The 22,854-nt window shown below is 40.0% G+C and overlaps 1 protein-coding gene across 2 annotated transcripts in view; it reads left to right on the top strand.

The window, feature by feature from the left end:
* Positions 1-22,854, top strand: part of MOB3B (MOB kinase activator 3B) — a 99,021-nt gene that overhangs the window by 30,370 nt on the left and 45,797 nt on the right. For both annotated transcript variants that reach the window (XM_089488150.1, XM_089488142.1), the window contains one exon: positions 3,667-4,229. In XM_089488150.1, coding sequence (XP_089344276.1) covers positions 3,812-4,229 — 418 coding nt within the window. In that variant the 5' untranslated portion in view covers positions 3,667-3,811. The remainder of the gene's footprint in view (positions 1-3,666; positions 4,230-22,854) is intronic.

The following is a 22,854-nucleotide window of genomic DNA, read 5'->3' as shown; positions in this document are numbered from 1 at the left end:
TGCTGAGGAGCCAGGCTAAATGTGTCAAACAGCTACTGGGTGGCAGCAGTAATGAGAGCTGACACTGGTAGCTGATGTCTCGGAGACAATGGCAGTGGCACCATAGATAATAATTGTGAATATTTGCAGAAGGAGTCATGGTAAACCCCTTTAGAATGTCTTTTACCATGAAAAAGATAGAAGGCTTCGGGGGGGGGGGGGGACACATTCTGGATGGATAGATCCAGTATCCTTAGTCTGCAAGATCTGGGCAGGATTCATAATGATAGGGTGACTTAGGGCTCAAGCAGATGAACAACTTGGAGCAGCCTCTGGGCACTCCAGCTGGGAGTGAATCCCAATCAGTGCGGGACCGCAGCAACTGGACACCGTGGTCCAAAGGCCAGCCACTGCCATGGTGTGGAATGGAATGACAGCAAGGAGTTTTTTCCCCCTGTTCCTTTTGCAACCAGGTTTGTCATCTGCACACCACGCCCCAGACCAGCCCAAAGGCACTGCTTTTTGCCCATCTGTTTTGGGCCATAGAAGTCTCTCATTCATAGGTCCCCATGAACCAATGTCAACTTGATAGCAGTTAATAACCCCAAAACAAATGATTACACCCAATGTGTCTGCCTACTAACCTATGTCCTGTCCAGTATCTTTCAGTCCTGCCACCCTTACAGGCACATTTGGTGGAGATGTGAGAGAGTGTCTTCTGACTGCCTACTCCCAAGCTCTGGAGTTTCCTTCTAAGGGAAGCTAGGCTGGCCACTCCCTATTGATCTTCTACTGGCAAGCAAATCCTTTTTGTTCAGTAGCTGACTGACTACTGAGAAAGTGGCTTTTAACATGTTTTGCACATTTTAAAACATGCCTTTAATTTAAAAAAAACAAAACCCGAAGAGTTCTTCACTATAGTATACAGTCGCTACTCTGTTTTTGCAGGGGATCCGTTCCGAACCCCTCCAGAAAAACAGAAATCTGCTGGTATTCAAGCCCTATTGAATGGTGGCGTGCTCCCCATTTTAAGTTCCTCTGTTTGCCCCCCTCAAGTAAGCGAGGGACACAGATTCAAAGTCCGCACAAACGGAAGGACAACTGTAATTCTGCCACTATAACTTATTATTTGTTTTAATCTGTATGTGCTTTCCTCTGTTTTTATCTTGAGTTGAGTCATGCATGGCAGGGGGTTAGACTAAATGGCCCTTGTGGGCCTTTCTGTGATTCTGTTCTCTAGTTCTATGCCAACAAGACAAACTAACCTTCTCTCCTGCCACATGCAATACTTCTATGACAATGATGGAGGACTTTATTGGCAAACAAACTCAGTCTGGACAAGCTTTTTTGTTTGAAAGCTACTGCTAGAAAGTTTGAAAGCAGAGGAGTGCCCTGCTATGTTAGTGAAGCTTTCCACAAGGTAGACAAAGAACAAGAAAAAAATGGCTTTATCTATTTATTACCTATATTGATACCCTCTCTGTCTGCACTAACCCCCTCCAAAGCTAACAACAGTTTTAAATACAATACAGTTCTCTTTCTCTGTCCATGGATTCAACCATCCACAGCTTGAATATACATATATTTATATATATCTGGAAAAGCCATTTTATAATGGGACTTGATCATCCATGGGTTTTGGTATTCCCTGGCTGGTCCTGGACCTGGAACCAAAGACCAGTGGATGTCAAGGGCCCACTGTATAGCAAAATACAGTATTAAAACCACATCAAAACATAGAAAGTGATCAGATTTTTAAAAATAAATAAATAAAAAAGAGACAAAATGAGCAGCAATTAACCTATCAGTCAAAGCATGAGAGACAGATAATTTGAAGAAGTCCAACAAATCTCTAATTAAATAAATAAGTAAATCTTCAGCCTCTACTGGAAGGCTATCAAAAAGGAGTATAAGTGGACTCTGAGAACATTCCAAAAATCCATCTCAGATTAATATCCTTATTTGGCCACGCCTTCATTCTTTCAAGGTTTCCAGATCTTATCATCAGACAAGATGTTCCAAACAGCTGAAAGGGGTAGGGGAAAAGACAAAACAAAAGAATCAAAACAGAAAGCAAACAACTTTCTTCTCCTTGATTTGACTTGATTTTTAGGGGAACTTGTCTAGCTAGAATGTTCCTGAGCCTTGGTCACAGTTACTGAGAAATCCCTTGCAGCCACATCGTGGGATGTGGAAATAGGGTTGCCATAACCCGCCTGGGGGCATGACAAACCCGATTTTTGGCCAGTTGGCACGGTCCTGCCCCGTTTTTGCTTTTTGCTCCGGGTTGAGCTGGTTGCCGCCACCGCAAGGAGAAGGAGGAAGAGGGGAATTGCTAAGGAGGCTTGGAACATGTAGTTTGCCAGCTCAAGGGGCTGCCTGTCTACCTCGGCTCAAATGCTAAGGATGCCTGGACTTGTGCTGTTGTGTGTGTTTTAGAATTGGGGGGGGGGGGTGGCCAGAAAGGGAAGTACATTTCTGCCATCTGTCAAGGAATAATGCCAAAATGTCCTCCATTTTGAGCATGCCTAAGAAACATGTGTTTATATCAATACTTTTTTAAATCATTAAATTTTCTTGTGTGTCCTCCATTTTAAAAATATGTCCTACATTTGGGGCTAAATTTTGTCCTACATTGTCCTACATTTTTTCCCATTTGTCCCGGTTTGGAGGTTGACAGTTATGGCAACCCTATGTGGAAAGCAACTTCTCCCCAAGGTTTCAGTGGTTTATACTGAGGAAGGCAACTCTTCAAGCTTCAGTGATACCTCTTTCTTGCTCCCTCCTGCACACAATTTTCTAAGAGCCCATTAAATGTCGGTGGCATTACTTTTCCAACATCAGAAATAAATCTGTACTGTACTGATTCAGAAGAGGATAGACAGTGTGCTGGAACTCCTGCTTCGTCGGTGAATCTAGGTAGACAGGCCTGAATAGGAGAACCAGAACTATTTGGATGGATGGATGGATGGATGGATGGATGGATGGATGGACGGACGGACGGACAGACAGACAGACAGACAGACAGACAGACAGACAGACAGACAGACAGACAGATGGCATGATATGTACTCAGTCTACCACATCAAGCTCCAATAGCAAAAATATATAATTCTTGGATTATTATTATCTTCATATAATTATAAATGTAGCCCATCTGAGAGGAGGCAGCATAACATAGCTGATTCCTTGAATCTCGAGGTGAATAGTATTGGAAAGCAACAGCATCCTCTCCCTTCCCTTTCCCTGTTTTTTCTTGCATGCTGCCTCTTTTGACATATCTGTGGATCTGTGAAATGTCAGGAGGCTTGGATTCCCTGGGTCAATCTTCAGCCACATCTCTTTCTAGCCGCACAAATACAGTTCAGGTGCATAGTACACTACTTGTGTTGTAGCTCAGTTTTCTTTTCTTTTCTTTTTTTAGGAGGGGGGGTGTTTGTTTTTAAGTACTCCAGATAAGGGATACTCAACCTGTACCTAGCTTTCTAAATGGAGAGCTTTTGAAAACAAAATGTACAAAGGAAAGTTGACTGCCTGCCTAAGGGATCATTAGACTGGATATATTGTCTCAGCTACCTGTTAAGTAAGAATCGCTAGACTTCAAAATAATTTTAGAAAATCACTAGTAAATTGTTGGGTGTCAAGTTTATTACTAACTTGTAGATTTTTCTCTCCCTGAACCTTTAGGGACATGAAGTCTCCTAAGAAAACTTCCAGCAGGAAGAGCTAGTGGACCAAGGACACCTTCTGCAGACATTTCTCTTCCCTCCTTCTTGGATATACTTTTCATCATTTCAGTGCCTCTTTGTTTGTTTTTGAAAACTTACAAGACATGTCCATTGCACTCAAGCAAGTCTTTAATAAAGACAAGACGTTCCGTCCGAAACGGAAATTTGAACCTGGGACGCAGAGGTTTGAACTCCACAAACGAGCTCAGGCCTCTCTGAACTCTGGAGTGGACTTAAAAGCAGCGGTGCAGCTACCAAATGGAGAAGATCTAAATGATTGGGTAGCTGTCCACGTGGTTGACTTTTTCAACAGGATCAACCTGATCTATGGAACTATCTGTGAGTTCTGCACAGAAAGGACCTGTCCTGTGATGTCTGGTGGTCCAAAGTATGAATACCGGTGGCAGGATGATCTCAAGTACAAGAAACCTACAGCATTGCCAGCACCCCAGTATATGAACCTTTTGATGGACTGGATTGAAGTGCAAATCAACAACGAAGACATATTTCCTACTAGTGTAGGTAAGTTTGCACTTGTGTCTTAAGACTCACGTGCCTTTCAGAGATTCCCTTTACAGCTTGTTGAATTTTACACTGGAAATCTTCAAATCAGTTTTCAAATATGATTTTTTTTTCTTTCATTTTTTCAACCTACATAGAAATGTATTGTACGTACTGTTGCCCTGTGTTCTTTGGATATTTAGACCCCAACCATTTGTGGGGAGCAGAGTGGGGGCAGAGAAGAATTAGATGCACCTCTGTGCTGTTGTGTTAGATGGCCAGATTGTTTAACTGTGTTAAGGTACGAGTCAGTAAAAACAGTTACGTGTGTTCTGAATGGGGACATAATAAGAGAGAATAAGAACTAGTATCTCTTTACATTCTGTTTTATGGGAATTTTTGTTACTTACTGGACTTCTCAACATAACTAGGTCCATTCCTTGTAAGAGATCCCAGGGAGTCCATTTGTCGCATGCAGGATTCCATATTTTATCATCTTATTGTGAATATTTGTGGTGTCAGTAAGCAACATCTTTAATAATTTTGTTATTAAATCCCTGCAGTGTCTTTGTGGGAGAGAAATTCCCTGTTGCCTTTTCTATAATGAGTAGCTTTCAGGTAGTGTACTTTCTCCTGACTTGTCTATTCTAGGACAAAACAAACAAAAGCTTAAGAGCAAAGGAATCAATATATGAATCTTTGCCAGCTTCCGCTTCTCAGCCCTATTTCTTTTGTTTAGGCAGCACTGATCATTAAGATATCTCTCACATAGGCAAGAACATGATTTCCAGTGAATATGAAGAAGCTATGTACTATGCCACTTATATAGTATTTTACAGCGTGTTTTTGACAAGGGGACTGTGCATATTTTATATTATTTATTCTACTTTGCATATCCCTTTGTGTTGCTTTGCCTTGCTTTCAACCCTCCTCCACCACCTACTCTATTCAAATGAAATAACACCAAGCAACATGCCAATTTTTTTCTTGCAACCTTTTTATTACTTTTACTTGCTGCCTTTTTATTACTTCTTGTTTTTTCTTTGCCTATCCTTCTAGGAACCACTCACTCACTCTGCTTCCTCCAGTGAAAACAGCTTCTCTTTTCCTATTTTTAAGCTCACTTGAAAAAAATAGTGCTCTAAAGTGAACCCTCAGAGAGCAGGAATCACAGATTACGCTAAACGATTCTCTGACTTCCAAACTTGAATCATAGAACCTTTTCAGAGAAACTGACAAAAAATTTATGCTCAGAGGGCATAAACCACAGACCCCTTTGACAGCAGGTAACAGAGTGTCTGCAGTCGGAGCCATTGGCTGTAGTGGCCACACTCAGAAGCAGAAAGCCAGGAATGAACAATAAAAAAGAATATATTGGCAGTCCAACTTAGGGGGTTAAAGAATTTGGAGTATCTCTAAGGAGCTATACACAAATCCTCTTTGTAGCCCATGGACCACTGGAACATGCAGCCCATGGACAATGCAGGCTATTGACCATTGAAACAGATGTGGTTCTCCATCACTATTTTGTTAAATGGAGGGACTGATGGTCCTTATCACTTGTCAGCTAATCTGGGTTCTTTCTGTGATTCCATTATCACCTCCTGGCCACCTGAGCACTCACATTGTGATGGTGGTTAAACCAGATAGGCTGAGTTAACATCAGCATTTCACATAACTATTCTTAAGTGTTGGAATCTCAGGATACTTACACAGAATTATTAGCAGGCTCTTGGTAATCTTTTAGGCTATTTATTATATGCAGTCATAGATATACAAAGATATACATTCAGCTTAGGGAGAAACACAGACATGTCAATATATTACATTGTTTATAAAGATTGTACATTTCATTGATTTACATCATATGTCCATTAAGATGTTGCACACTTATAAGGTCTGGAATATTTATCTCTAACAGACTTTTTAATAGTTATCACATAGAGGAACATTATTATCTGTAATGGATGCCCTCTGTAGGCTGGTCCTACTGTTCCAAACCTCTGGGCTCCTGTCATTCACTTTGCCCCTTGCCCTACAACATCCCTCTCTGGGTCAGGTAATTGGGCCTCTAGGTGATCCCTGTATGGGCTAGTGGAGGTGTTGTTCTGTGGGCACACTGTGGTAAGCATGAATAGATGTGCTATCAAAATTTAACAGGAATAGCCAGACACAGTTGTGAAAAATAGTAAAGTAGAAGTTTATTAATAACCATGTGGATCACACATCAATGCCTGAACTATGTAATCATTCAGAGCTCCCAACATCCTATTCAGTTCTCCCCCTGGCTGATTGTCCTATTCTTTGTGCCCCCTCTTTACTGCATTCTCTGAGCTATGATTGGTTGGCACGTGCCCAGCCCCTCCCTTCACAGCATCTTAAACAATATAACTTAGATATTTATCCATCTTCATCATGTTCTTTCATACTTTCCATGGTGTTCCATGAGGTCTGGAAGACTTCTTTCTTTTACCTTTTAGCATGAAGTAGGCCATTCAATATTACTAGGTTGAAACACGTTGGACTACTTGCAAGAATAAAATCATATTTTTCAACACACTGCGACTTGGTCTCTTCTATACTACACATCTCCAAATAGCATCTGTGAACACACAGGCATCCAAAGAGTTAATATCCTTGAGCACTGCTACATCTGATCTGCATCTGGTATATCCATAATCATCTTAATGAGTATCCATTACAATCATAACAGGACATATAGCTATTTAAATATAAGTGTAGACGATTCTTACCAGTATGTCAGGGCAGTTTGTTAGTTATCGGGAACAGCACAGTTATAATGAACAGCTTTGGTGCAAACTGCAAAGCAGTCCAATGTGTTTGCTCTACCTTGGCTCTTTTATTCTCTCCTTGACCTCACCCAAGCTATCAGCTGTACAATCAATATAATCAGAACAAACATACTGACTAGTCCCTGTGTATGGTATCCAATCAAAACACAGATATGGTGAGAGAACTTGTAGCACCTTTGAGACTAGCTGAAGGAAAGAAATTGGCAGCATGAGCTTTCATAAACTTCAGTCTACTTCCTCAGATGCATTTGGTGCAATGATATAATAATAATAATTTGTTTTATATCACTCTTGGAGACTAATTGGAGTCTTTGGCTGCCTCCCATTCTAATTGCATCAGCCATTTCAACTGCTAGGAGGTCATTATAGGTCACATATGTCCACATCTGCCAGCATTGTTCGAAGCTCAAGCATTCTCATCCCTTATCTTATTTGTATTTGAGGAAGTGTTTTGCCCAGACCTAAGTTGCCATCAGGTTCTCAATGATACGTACACACATTCTAATACATCTAACTGTCTGCATTGTATCTTTTTATACTTTTCCCCCTAGGTTGCATTGTTTACTTCATATGTTTTTTCCTAGGCCACAAAGGTCCAAAACACACTGCAGAAACAATTCAGTTCGAGACTGCTTTAACAGCTCTGGCTCAATGCTATGGAATCCTGGGAACTGTAATTTTGTGAGATATTTAGCCTTCTCTATCAGAGAGCTTTGGTGCCACAAAAAACTACAATTCCCACTGAGCCAGGAAAATTAAAGTAGTCTCAAACTGGATTATTTCTGCAATGTGTTTTGGACTTATCTTAGCAATCAAATAAACCTGGTCTGTAGTGCCATAGGTTGCCCACCACCATATGAGAGAGAGCATGTCATTACAACCATGAAATCTCTCTGTACACTTGTCCCTCCACATTTGCTGGGGTTAGGGGCACAGGACTCCAGTGAATGTAGAAAAAACACAAATAACAAAAATACTACGTTTTTCCCTGAGAGAACACCTTTCTAGGAACCTCTAGGTTCTCCAGTGCAACTCTGTGGTCAACATCTGCCAGACATTGACCATAGAATTGGGCTGGTGGAGCTACAAATGCCTAGTGGAGTGTTCTCTCTAGGAATCTCTATGTCCTTCAGTGTGACTTTTGGTTAAAGCTGACCATAGATTTTCACTGGAGGACCAAGATATTCCTAAAGCAGTCATATTAATAAAATCCGTGTGAATAATCAAAGCCACAAAAGTCAAAGCCACAAATGTGGAGGGACAAGTGTACTAGGAGGATGTGACCAAAGACATTTATTAGTCTCCTTCTTTGGTTAATCACTATTTATTTTATTTTGCAGGGAATGTGGGCATAATTGTCGACATTTTTTTCTTTTTCTTTTCACAAGCAATCTGAATTGTGAGAATAAAAGAGCCAAATGCTGCTGAGGTTGTTAGGCATGGGATGGCATTCCATTCCAGCTTTGTATGAGGCATTTTTCTCAAAGCAGGGATGATCAGGAAGAGGAAGGTGTTCACAGGAAATGTGGTGTTTGAAGCAGGGAGAGGATTTGGCATGAAAATCTCTGACTTAAATCTTACAGGTCTATAATTTTGGATTCCAGAGTGCAACTGTTTTACCTCTGGCATGAAACCAACACACTTACCCAGTGAGTGAATTGGCAGAGTTGGAAAGGGACTGTATGGCTTTTGGTCTTGTGGATTTATAGAAAATAAAAGTTGTTCTAAGAGATCCCTCATAAATTTTTAAAATAACTTGCAAACTGCACAGGTTGCATGTATACAATTACGAGTTTCCTAGTACATTAAAATGTTTAACCTCAGAGGGCAGAATCTGGCAAGAGAAGGCTGACGTCAGAGAAAATGGGCAAGGAAAGCAGAGGCCTGTGAAAATATAGTGGTCTATAGAACAAATGTATACTAATGTATAATGTATATTTCTGGCAGATGAAAAAGTGAAATTGGAGTATTGGCCCAGAAATAGAGTGGATATGAACTGCTGGCAGAAAAGGAGCACTTGGGCAAAAGTATCTGGGGGCATTTGGTTTCTAAAACCTGATTTGTATTTCAGTGATGTCTCTTGGGGGGGGGTGCAGGGATGTGGATCGCACCAGATGACACCACAGGGAGAGTGACACTACTGCTGCTCAAGGATCTACCTTTTGGCAGAAACAGGCTGTGGCATTCATCTGCTTCCATTTAAACTGCTAAGAGATGGTAGGAATGGGGTGAAGCTCAATGGGAGGAGAAAGGAGAGGCCCCCACATTTTTCAAAACTAAAATTTCAAATTTTTAATTTTTTGTAATTTTTTGTAATTTAAAAAAAATATTCTTTTAAAATTTTCTTTAAAAAACATCATACCTTAAGCAAATATTCACTGTGTATATGTAAATACATTTAGGTTGTGCGTATGATACTGTAATTTGAAGGTATAATTTTATTTTTGCTAGTTGCTTATATTACATTAGCATTACATTCAGTGGTTTATGGGAATTACGATTTACGAGTAACATTACTGTAAAAAACATTACTAAGGATTCTGTATGGTGTGAAATGGGAGGAGATCAGTGGTGGCGGAGGGTCACCACCAGTTACTGCACCGGGTGACACCAATGGGGTACCATTGTCTTATTTGTTTCTAAATTCTGCTAGTCCCCTCCTCACCATAGCCTGATTATGCAAAACACCACACTTGTTGAAAGCTTTACATCTTTCCAACTTTTAAAGGTATAGGCATTATTCATACAAAATCCTGAGTGGGCAACAAAGCCTAACACCAAGACAGACACCAGAAAACGGCATACTTATTCAAACGCCAGAGCAGGGCTGACTGCTGCTGAACAGCACCTGGTAGTAGTTCTTAATGTAGTTCTGGGCTTCTTGCAGTGCCCATGCAAATTTGCTAGCTCTGCCATCTTGCTTATTCTGGCCTGATTGTTGATATTGTGCCACAACAAGTGAGTAAATTGGCAGCCTAATACTTGGCTGGTACATGTTGCCCTTGGTATTGACAAGTGTGCTACCAAGAAAAAATTCCCAGTGTCTCCCAGAACTGGACACAGGCCAATCCAAGAACTATTAAAGGCAGCTGGATTGACTAGAAATCACTCATAAGATGCATACAGATAAGAGAGGCATGAGACAAACGGTAACTGGCAAACCAGCATGTGTGACAATACAGATCTTGTGTGCTTGCTTCTATTTTTCCTCTCATGACAGTGGTTGCTCCTGACCCTGGAGTGGAATAAGGGTTTCTGATCTAGAGATGGACATAATTGGCAAGGCAATTCAGTGGCTAGCCCTTGTCTTGGTTGCCTGTCTCCTTTAGACTGTGTGTCATGGATGGGTTGTAATGATGGCTTTAGGCCTAGTTGCATTGTGATTAATTTAATTTATGCTGCTGTATCTCCTTTCAGTACAGCAACCCATTTTGATTTCTTTAGAACGTTTTTATTTTATTTTATTTTATTTAAAAAACTAGATTTATGTAGCAGTTTTCATCAGCAAATGAATTTACAGAAGAACAACCAGGATGGAATTTTTCAGTGTCTGTTTTGAGAAATAGGATGCTTTCTGGGTTAATCTTATTAAATCTACCCTGTTTAATTTTAAATGCTTCCTTGCAACACATTTAGAGACAGATTTCTAGACATACACTTAAGTGGAGCTTTTGTTGAATTGCTAGTTGGCATGGAAAACAGTGTCTGGAATACCACAAATCATTCTGGATAAATAATTTCCCCATTCCGTTCTTTAAGACTTTCCCTCTCCACACACACATTGTGTATTGATTGAGATAGTATGGCCATCATGAAGAAGACATTAGGAAAAGAGGAGGGCCACATTACAGATGAAATGACTCAAGGAAGCAGTGGCCCCACATTTGCATGACCTGAGCTGGATTGTTGCTCATGGAGGTCACTTGTTCCTAGGGTTGTCCTGAATTGAAGCTGACTTGATGGCAAATAGCAGCAAGAAGGAGCAGAAAATTGGACGGATCACAATTTAGGCTGATAGTACTGGCATTTATTTTAGTGTGTTTGTTTGTTTTAAATTTCTGGCTAGATGCAAGGTAAGAAGTTGTATCTGTGTATCTGCACAATCAGTGATAAAGGCTGCAACTGTTGCCTATACGAAGGACAGTCACACTGAATGTGACATCTGTCCTGGGCGTGGGGCAGCATTGGAGCCTTGGTGGCACAGTGGTTAAATGCCAGTACTGCAGCCACAAGGTTTTGAGTTTGATCCGAGACAGGGCTCCAGCATCCACTCAGCCTTCCCTTTCATAGGTTGGTAAAATGAGTACCCAGCTTGTTGGGGACAATTGGCTTACAGATTGTAAACCACTTAGGGAGTGTTAGTTCACTGATAAGTGGTATAGAAATGTACTTGCTATTGCTATTGCTATTGTTTCCCACACCTGAAAACAGCAAGATAGCTTAACTTAGAGATATAGGGCAAGCTGAATGATATCTACCATTCTGTTTTCCAGCACCTCATTGCTTCCCCCTTTTTCCTGCATCAACTAAGATAGCATCCTACTGAGTTTTAGTTTTGTGTGTTTGTATATATGCCTTCAAGTCATTTTGTCAATTTAGAGTAATCCCATGGATTTTAATAGGGTTTGCTTAGGCAAGGAATACTCAGAGATGGTTTTGCCGGTTCCTGTCTCGGAAATATAGCCTGCAACATCTGGTATTCATTTGCAGTTTCCCACCCAAGTACTAACCAGGGCTGACACTGCTTAGCTTCCAAGATCAGACAGATTCTAGTGCTTTTAGGGTATTGTTTATTCTAGATAAAGTTGTCTGTGGGAAGAGGTGCTGGTACTTATTTATATAATGGTAAAGCTGAGAGCGAATGTGGTCTAGTGGTTAGAATATTGGGTTAGAACTGGGGAGGACCAGGTTGAGATCTTCACTCTCTGATGAAAGTTACTGAATGAACTTGGATTAGTCACAGACTCTTATCTTAACATACCTTGTGGGGATTTTGGCAGGAGAAAATGGGCCACGGAAAAGAACTAAATTCTTGAAGGAAAATCAGCAGACAAATGACATAAAATTAGAATTTTGGATCACTTGTGTTTTTGAGAGCAAGCTAAGAGAGAAAACAAAGTCTGAAATAGGTTGGCCACTATCATACAAATGCTATAATGCAGGGGTAGGCAACCTGCGGCCCGCGGGCCAGATGCGGCCCGGCGAGGCCTTGGGACCGGCCCCAGCCCGGTCCTGCCACCGATTGCCGCCGGGGCCTTTGGCCTCTCGCACGCGGGGGCAATTGTCTATAGACACCTCAGAAACATGCATTTATATTAACATTTTTTTTTAAAATCAGCAAATTTTTTTGCGTGTCCTCCACTTTTTTAAAAAAAGTGTCCACCATTTGAAAATGTTGTCCTACATTTGTCCCAGTTTATTTATTTATTTATTTAAATTCTTTAAAAATTATTTAATTATTTATTTTTTGGCTTCGGCCCCCCAGTTGTCTGAGGGACAGCAACCCGGCCCCTGGCTCAAAAAGGTTGCCTACCCCTGCTATAATGAGACTGTGTAAGAGCAAAACAAAAACCAAAGTTATTGTTTCTCACCTTCTTCTTCCTCTTGTGCTCTTCAGACATTAAAATATGTCTCTGTCTAAAGTAACTTCAGAAACAGCCTCCCTTTATCCCACTGCCTCTACAGTATTGATCAGCACTATTTACAGAACTTTTAAAAACTTCATTTTTAGTTTATTGTTTTTTATGCTTTATTATTTAAACTTTTTGTGCAAGTTTATTATTTAAACTTATAATATGCTATATTTTAAAATGAAATAGCAATCCCACCCCCAGTCCAAATTCTCTGTTATTTGTCGATTTTTGAAAGTAGTTTGGACATACTAGACTACTGAATTAACTGAAATAGCATTAAAGATTTGGTTGTCAACATGGAGAAAACTTGTGGAGTCTCCATTTACAGTCTTATGTTTTAGATTTTGCTGTTAGCTGAGATGTTGGTTTGTGTTTGATGGTGCATTGGTGTAACTCAAAACAAAGTGGGTGATTTTGAGGCATTGAATATTCATGGAATTTAGGATATACATTCAAGATCTTAACAGAGATTAGTTATTCTTTTACATAGCTTTAACACCCCTTTGTGCATACTGTACAACTGGTAGAAGACCTTTAAATTGATGGTCTTTTCTCCTTCTTTATATTATGTTTTCTTTGGATACCATATCAAAGAATTAATGTTGCAGTTAGCAAAGGAGTCCCCAAAATAAACAAACAAAAAAAACACCTGTGGAACAAGCTGTTCAAGTTTATTATTTTGGCTTGCCTGATGATTATCTTTAGATGATTCTCTTGCTGCCTGCTGAAATACATTACACTGTAGTATAAAAATAAAGTCACCAGGAGGTGGATAGGATGAATCTTGTAGTACCTTAGGACTAAACAATTCATTTATGTTAACTTTAGGTTCCCTAGATTTTAGTATCATTTAAAGGTCTCCTACCAGTTGTAGTGCAAAGGGATATTAAAGTTGTGTCCACAGTGTAGCAGTTTGAGTGACCCTGGAGACAAGGGTTTGATTTCCCCACTTGGCCATGAAGTCCACTGGGTGACCTTGGCCAAGTTACATGCTCTCAGCTTCAGGGGAAGGCAATGGCAAATCTCCTCTGAACAAATCTTGCCAAGAAAACCCCATGATAGGTTCACCTTAGGGTCGCCATAAGTCTGAAATGACTTGAAGGCACACAACAACAACAACAAACCTCAGAAGTACAATATTCAGGGGGAAGATAGAAATGCTGTTACATCATTGAGGAAGAGGATCGGGTTAAAATGTGATACAGAAAGGGCTAGTTGTCAACCGCTGAACTTACACATAAAAACCATCTTATCTATCTATCTATCATCTATCAATTATCCATCTATCTGGTTTGCACAAAAAGCAACAGCACTGTTCTCAGGTAACACTTGGATCCCAAAAGGATACTATAAAAATGAAGTTGATTTAATAAAATTCAGTAAACATAATGAAAACAGATGTGTGTGTGTGTGTGTGTGTGTGTGTGTATATATATACTTTTTTTAAACTTCTGCCTTGGAGTGGGAGAGATAAATAGCATCTAGTGATGGTGGCAGTGACAGAATTGCTAAGGTCTGAAAGTGGCATTCAATGGATGGTGCTGGAGTGTATGTTGTCCTTTTCATTAAGACCATATAGTGTCAAGAGCATCAAGTCTATATATCTAAAAGTTTTCTCTTTTCTCAAGCTTGATTAGATATGGTGTTTTTCTGTTAGAAATACAGTAACGTAAAGGCTGGGCCTGTCAGAATGGCAGTGCTTAGCAACAAGTTGTTCCAGCTTCTGATTCCTTACTTATGGTTCCTGAATCTGATCTACATATCAGCAGTGATTCTTCCTACATATTGTGTGCTGCATCCAGGCTACTGGCATTCAGTCACATATATGATATTGGTGGAATTGCAAATCATGTTTTGTTTAATTATTTTACATGTGCTTCTGCTTTTAAAAGATGTTCTGCACAGATATGCACAAGGGATGCAATGCTTGGATGCACAGTGATGTGATCCAGCATTTTCAGTTGGCATTTTTATTGCAGCTCTCACCAGCAGATTCTTTAGAGTAGGTGGTTGATAGAAAGCAACAATAAGGAGCTTATAAATAGCATTAGCAAGGCCTAGTGAATTAGCTATCCTTAATTTCTGAGTGGCAATTGGGAGATGACAATTGGCAGTCGACTATACAAAGTGCAAGTCTCTTCATTTCATACTCCCTCTATTTTGTACAAGTGACATTCTGTAGTCCGTAGGGTTGCCAACTCAGGACCATTAAAGGCCCCAAGATTTTAGGGGCAAAATGCGAGCCCTTTGGATGCCCCCTTGTCACAGAGTGGGTCCTGGTGTTACTGCAAGGGTGATATTACAAGGGACAACGCCTGGTGATGCCATTTGGCATGGGTTGCACAAATTAGGCCATCCAAATAACAATAATGAAAGAAATGTACATGGACATGTACGCACCTTGTTTTCAACACAGCACTCATGCACTGAGACTCCTTTCCTTTGTCCTGAGACCTGGACAAGAAAGGTCAGGCCCTGAGATCTGGAACCGTACAAGTGAAAGTAACAGCCTGATGAATGTTGTGTTTAATAAGAAAAGATTGATATCCTATTTGGAGCAGGTCCTGGTTTCTTTATTAGTATGTAGTATTATAATTGAAAAATATTTTAACACTGAGTTTAAAACTGTTTTATATGATACTGTTTTTTCATATGTTGAAGATGGCTAGAATTCCATTTCCATTACATGTGAGCATCACGTAGTTTCCAAACAGATCTGTAACCATCTTATTTTGCCTGATGGTTAGAATATCGTCCAGAAAAAATATCCATCTTCAGGGTGGTGTTATAGGTGAATTTAATTGTAGAATAAACAGAGTTGATATAATTTATAAAGAATTTAAAATGTTATCGGTTGCTTTTCCATACTGTGAAGTTATCATCAATGTATCTCCACCATACAAGTGGTTTATATTTGCATTTCCTAAGATGGCTCTCAGCCGCTTTGTATCCTGTACAATGGGAAAGCAAGGATATAAATTAAACAGATAAATAGAAAGTAGTTTACCCATAAATAAATGATCATATGATGGAACAATGCATGTTCCCATTGGTGCACGTTCCATTACAAGGTAATGTTTTTGGTTAGAAGTAAAATTAGTGGTTAAAAGCAAAATTATTGAGGGACTAATAACTTTTGCACATGAAGTTTTGTTGTTTCTGAATTTTATGAGTTCAGTAACAGTGGAATCATGTTGGTATAAAGTGATAAATCATCAAATATTAAGAGTGTGGTGTCACTATTGAATATATGTTCTCTCTCACTCTCTCTCTCTCTTTCTCTCTCTGAAGTCATTATCTCTGTTCAGATCCCTGATCAAAGGTTGGAATTTTTGACTCCCTTTTAAATCTTCCTTGCATATTCTTTTGTTCAGCAATACTTACTTTCAGGTCAGAGACTGAGTTTCCTGGGAGGTTGAAGTATTCTGATTCCATTTTGGAATATTGCCATTCCCTTTTTTAAAAAATAATTTTTATAAAAATTCTGCATATACTAAAAATTCAATAAAACACATAGTCACACAAAATAAACTACAATAAAACAAAATACAAATAGGGACACGTATATCCATTCATAATGTCATATTTGTGTCCATTTATTCTCTTGCATAGAGGCAGTTCTTTTGTCCTATGCAGAATGCTGGCAGAGGATAGTATATATCATATTAGAAGATGAGCAAGGAAATGTACTTTTGATGCTGTGGGCGATGTTGTTAGGGCCTGTAAGCGGTGATGCCAAAATAGATATGCAAACAAAGTTGGCATCTGCTTTTGGATTTGGTCTCATTCTTGTATTTCCATCCATGCTACATGGTTTGTGATTGTTTAAGGCTGAGGCTTGGACTGCCAGCGAGTGAGTGCTTATGCAAAGGCAATGTTATTGTCTGGGATGGGGTTGTAGGTCACTGGTTATGTGTTTGGGTTCCTCAGCTGGAAGCTTTAAGCAACAGTGAGTGGTGTCCTGTCCTTTTTACGTTGTTGGGTCTGTGTTGTGCTTCATTCCCAGATATCAGTTTTGCCTTGTCAATTTTTTTCCACCTCATTCACTCATCCACAATTGACAGTAAATCCGTGAGTTTGGAGTCCCTGTCTTGTGATTGTAGCAGAGTGCTTGGCTGTAGAGAACAGAATTAGTGGTGCATTCTGGGTGGCTCATGTGCAGAAGTAAAATCAAACTCATAATACAGAAACCTGCTATGAAGTTAGGCTCATCCAAGCCATATTATTCCCCCTTACCATGTATGGATGGGAGAGCTGGACAATGAAGAAAGCTGATATAAGGAAAATCAACACATTCAAAATGTGGTGCTGGAGAAGTGTGCTGAGGATACCATAGATAGCCAAAAAGACAAACGATTTGGTCCTAGAACAGACCAAGACAGAACTCTCCATGGAAGCCAAGATGACCAAACTGAGGCTGTCATACTTTATACATATCACAAGAAAGCAAGACTCACTAGAAAAGACAATAATATTAGGTAAGGTGGAGAGCAGTAGGAAGTGAGGAAGACCACATATCAGATGGATGGACTCAGTCAAGGAGGCCCAGCCCTGAGCCTGCAGGACTTGAGCAGAGTGTGGTTGAGGACAAGAGGGTCTTGGAGATGTCTCATCCACAAGGCAACTCAAAGGCAGTTAAAACAGCAACAGTAACAAATGGGTGTAGGAGTTCCATTATTTGAACACAAGGGTAAACATGCAGAATGCTCCTCTGAAAACACAGTTTTTCAAATAAAGCTAATGGTCTCTGTAGCATTTCTTTGAACTCATGGAATTGTTGTCCCCATATAAATGAAGACTACAGGTTATGTTAGGCTCACAATTGGAGCAGTAGTTCCTCCTCCTTTCAGATCCCATTTCAAATGTAATTACTTGTACATTTTTAGCCCTTGGCACTGTCAGGTTAGCTGTCTGAAGTTATGCAGTGTACATGCTCAGAATTACTGAAAGAATGCAGAATGTTGGTGGTTTACAAGAACTTGCATCAAATTACATTGGGTCTGAAAAGAGAAAAATAACTGCCTTTATAAAGGAACAAGATTAAATTCATTATTGGATTTCATTGCAATCCTTTTGCTTTTCTAGACTTCTTGAACTTGAACTCAAGCATGTAATTAAAAACTAAATGAATACATACGACCTCCTGATGATAAAAGTATGTGATTCCTTATGTTTCAAATTTAAAAACATTCTGCAGTCTCTAGTCAGTTTAAATCACTACAGAATGTTGCATCCCAAACCCTAGCTCATAAATCCCACTGAAATTACTGCTGCAAAAGGGATTATTGCCATCACATTATTTGTTATGCATTTTTCCTGCAATGGCAAAAAAGAGAAAGGGCATTTATAGATAAGAGCAATAAAATTTGACCTTTATTAGGAACATTTCACAGGTACCTTGTGAAAGGAAATGCAAGGTTGGGCTCATCTATGCATATCTGATTATGAGGTTATTTTCCATTGTCAGTAATTGGAACAGTACAGCTATTTTTGTATTAAAATACCTGTGGTAAGAACTACTCCTAGGACTTTTCTGTGGAAATTCTCAAGTCTCTGTGTTAATGCTGTGAGCAGGAAGAGAATGTCTGAATCATCCTCCAGTGAAAAATCAAAATTAGGTACCAGAAAAACAAGATTAAAACCCTTAATTTGACAGGTCTACAGTGTTCCATTTGTATTGTGTTTCTTCTGTGCTTATGAGATATAGGAGACATACTCTGTGCTTCTAGGAATCTTTTTTTTTAAGTTAGTTAGTTAGTTAGTTAGCAATTGTTATGCTTCTCTGTGTTCAGCCATTCCCAGATATTCCTGTATTAATGGATTGTCCTCAGCTCTTGCTTGTAGACTGACCAGAGATGCCTGCTACTCTGGGAAACAGGATGCTGCACTGGACCTACATTTGGTTTTATATTCTGAAGCAATGGTTCTTAACCTGTGGTCCACGTACCCCCAGGGAGCTGTGATGTCCTCATAGGGGGTCTATGAGGGCTTGAAGCCCACCTCCTTCCCACAGCAGAGCAGCCACGTGACAGGAGGCAAAGACTGGCTGGCTGGCTGGCTGGGCTTGCATGTTGCTGTTCAATCCGCTCGAGCTTCAGACTGGCAGGAAAAAACAGGAGAAAAGTCTTTCTTCTACCCCAACCTCTCTGAGAGAAGGTTTAATGGATGGTGTAATTAATTCAGAGTTCAGGTGGCATCATCATCATCATCATCATTGAGTTGTATCTGGGTGAGGTCCATGAATACAAAAGATATTTAAAGGGGGCCCATGTTAAATAATAGGTTAAGAACCACTGTTCTGAAGAATACTGTATCTTGTATTTCTGACACACTTCAGTTTGGCAGACATCTTACTCCATACTTACATTTCTGAAATGCAGGTGATGTGAGTCATTAGCCACATTTGCATGGCATAATAAACCAGCTCACTAAAGATTATCATGAATGAGGTAGCATTGCTGATGGAAACGGTCACTCATCCTCCAAGTAGGAATGGTTGAACAAACCACAGACCTTTATTGTGACATGTAAACCAGGAATTTTGGCCTGTCTCTCCCCAGACAAGTCTGCGTCATAACAGCTAAAAACAAATCATGGCTTATAAGTCTGGCTTATCTCATGAGGATAAGCCAGAGTTACTAGTTTACATGTCGCAATAAACAAACTGTGAAAAGAAGATCTGTGGTTTGTTTAGCTGCTCACACTTGCAGAAAAAAACAAGTGGGAACAACTGAGGAGTGTGAACTTAGTGGTTCAAACATGATAAGCGGTTAGGAATGCTGGGAACTATGGTTGCTCCTCCCAAGATATCATATGATTTTGATCTCCTTCCCAGACAATATTCCATCTGGTCATCATACAGAACCAAACCTGCTTTTGTATTACCTGCATAACTTTCCCAAGCAATTTTTCCTTTGGATTTTTCAAAGAGGTGTCATTCAGCTGCAGAACAGATTGTGTTGTTGGCTCTGCTGATGTATATTGTCCAAAAGCTTAAAACTGAAGTAGCAGTATTATGAGCTTGTGAAATTGCTCCATAGTGTTATTCTTTCGATGACTTCTGAAAGTCACCACAACAGTTTTAGGAGAGCTCCCCTTTTATATAAGGAGCAGGTTGTGACGCTGTAGAATCATTCAGTGCAAGAACTAAACTTACTACTAATGTAAAATCATAGGAATAGGATCAGCCCTTAGAGCTGAAAAAGAATTCAGAAAATATTTGTGAGAAATAAAGGTGCCATATGTGAAATGGAGGAAGGCAAAGAACCTGCTCACTGTTGCTGAACTAGTTTGTCTACTGTTTCCTTGTGCCCTGGGATCACGTTTACTGGGCTTATGTAAATTTAATGGGCATTTGTCTCAACTGACAATGGAGTGCCTGCTGAAGGAGGGAACAAGATAGCATAGGCTGAAAGGTGCCAGAAGTTAAAATGCAAAGTGATGGAACTGCATCAGAAAGAGTGAATTTCAGCATCCTTTAACTTTACTTGCACTGCTGCATACCACCATCTGACAAATGCCAAAATAAGTGGGTGAAATTCCTCTACATTTTAAAGGGTCAGTCTCTGACTAGGGATGGAAGGAATACTTGAAAATATTTGAAAAGGCACATACACTATGGAAGTGTGTAGCCCAATCCATAACCCTTCCTGTTTTTAATTTCTACCAGCATATCCAGTAGGATCAAAGGTGACATCAGTTCACATCAGGTTTTATTTTTAACTGTTGTTGTTGTTGCAGTAGTTCTTTGCTCTTAGGCATTGTGTGGAGGACTTGGGGTTGTGAAGGTCTTTTCTCAGGTTGTGTCTTGATGGCCTGGTAGTTGGCCAAGAGAGAGATTATGTACAAAATGGGACTATTGTAAATGAATTCTGTTGTTGTATTACTGTTGAATAGCACCATCAGTAAATATGGCACCTTACGAATTCCAGGGGATATAGCTGTGTTACTCTGCTGCAGTGAAGAAGACCAAGTCTTAGGGCAAGAATTGAACATGTTTATTATGATTTAAGACAGCATAGGGAGGACGAGGACCAAAGAATAAGCAGCAGGATCTTCAGGAGCTGACTAATTCTGGTCATTGCCCTCATGGCTTATTGACCAAGTGCTGCCTGAGTAGGTGTAGCTTTGCTTTTTCCTCACTTTCCCCAACTGGTTGAAGCTAGGGCAAAGTCCCATTGGCCAGATGACCAGGTGCATAGCCAAATTTGATCTGTAGCCAAGTCCAGGGAGAAAGGGTCAGTTTCAAATAAGCGATCGCACCAGGAAAACAAAAAAGAATCCTTTGTTACTGAAAGTACATGACTGTAGTATGTTGGAAAAAAGAGCCAGCATTCCTTAAATTTACAAACAACTACAGTGCGCCCGCTCCATACGCACGCGCACCATACGTGGCTTCTACTTTATGCGGAAGCTGTGTTGCATTTGAATGAATGGGGTGTGTGCCCATGGTGTGCATGCTCCACGACGCTGCGAGCACGAGCCCCATTCTATTGAATGGGGCTTGTGCTTAAGTGGAATTTGCCTTATGCAGGGGGGTCTGAAATGGATCCTCCGCATAAGGAGAGGCTCCACTGTATAGGAACATTTGTTGTTGTTGTTGTTGTTTGCCTTCAAGTCGTTTCTGACTTATGGCGAAAAGGTAAACCTATCATGGGGTTCTCATGGCAAGATTTATTCAGAGGTTTGCCATTTCCTTCCCCTAAGGTTGAGCGCATATAACTTGCCCAAGGTCACCCAGTGGGTTTTATGGCCAAACTGGGGATCAAACCCTGGTCTCTAGAGTCAAAGTCCAATGCTCAAACCACTATGCCATGCTGGTTCTCATGTGGAAACTTTAGAAAGTGGGGAATTAAAGTGGTTTCATTTTAAAATGGATATATTTGGGACATTACCTGTTAAAATAATACTTGAGTTCATGAGCAAACAAATAGCTGAATTAACTCCCTGATGACTACCGATGTGGAAGACTTGGACAATCAATGGAGTTTTAAAGAAAGTAATCCGTTTAAAAGAAATACTTTGCATATTTTAAGGACTGAAGTGAATCAGGTGTACCTCACTGCTGACACATTGCTATTCCTCATCTCAAGAATCCCAGCTCACATGAGGGCCAAAGGATTGCTCAGACATGCATAGAAACAGGAATGCTGCTTGTCTTAGTTGGTTCTGATTCATATATTACCCATAAGGTATGAGAGCTTCTTTTCTGTGGTGTTATATTATATTGTTCTGGTAACACCTGTAGAGAGCAGGACAGTGGGTAAGGGTAAATGTATATAACTTCTTCCTGAGAGTGAGTTATGTTGGTGCTTGAAGGAATTGCATCCCTCCTTCAGGTGACCTGTATGGTCCTCTTTGCAGACATTATCAGAACTTACTAGAAAAGTAGCTTGCTTACTTTTATTCATGTACAGTCACCTCTTCAAGTACATGGACTTGAAATCCATGGACTTGAAAATCCACGGAGGGGTGACTGCCATTAACCTCAATGGGGCATGTGCCTATGGGGCTTGAATATGAGTTTTGGAACAGATCCCCCGCGAGTTCCAAGGGGCGACTATAGTGCTTTAGACAGGTAAGGGTACAACATATTTACCAGTAACAGTGAGCATAGATTTGCACAATTCCATGGTAGCTTAGGGGAGAAAGTTGAGGTTGCTCATTCTGAGCAACAAAACAACAGAAAGAGGGAACTCATGCTACAAATTAAAATAAATTCAGATCCACTCTATGCATGTCTACTTAGAAGTAAGTCTCATTGATTCCAATAAGGCTCACTCTCAACTAAGTGGGTATAAGATTCCAACCTCAACCTTCTTCCCTAAGCTACCATGGAATTGTGCAAATTGGGTACCTAAAGAATTCTGTTTTTTTCATGCAAACATACATATTATGTATTGAGAAAAGCAATTTTACAACCCCTCCTAGAGGAAACAAAAAATCATCTGTGAAACAAATTAATGAAATAGTGGCATGTATAATGTGGATATCTATTGATAGGAATGCCAGTTCGAAGCCACAGCATTTCTGATTTTGTGATGGAAAACAGGTTCTGAGTCTTTTTCAAGGGCTAATTTTTCTTGTCAATTTGAAATGACCCAAAAGCCCTCTTGCCACTCCTAGGTTTTCACAGACACAAGAAAGCTAATCTAAATTATGATTTCAACTTCAGCGTATGTGCCTGAGTGTTTATAGATA

The sequence above is a fragment of the Sceloporus occidentalis genome, unplaced genomic scaffold (genome assembly GCF_023333645.1).
Source record: "Sceloporus occidentalis isolate IW3139 unplaced genomic scaffold, rSceOcc1.0.p SCAF_1, whole genome shotgun sequence".
Classification (NCBI taxonomy): domain Eukaryota; kingdom Metazoa; phylum Chordata; class Lepidosauria; order Squamata; family Phrynosomatidae; genus Sceloporus; species Sceloporus occidentalis.
This window is presented reverse-complemented; position numbering and strand designations above follow the sequence as displayed.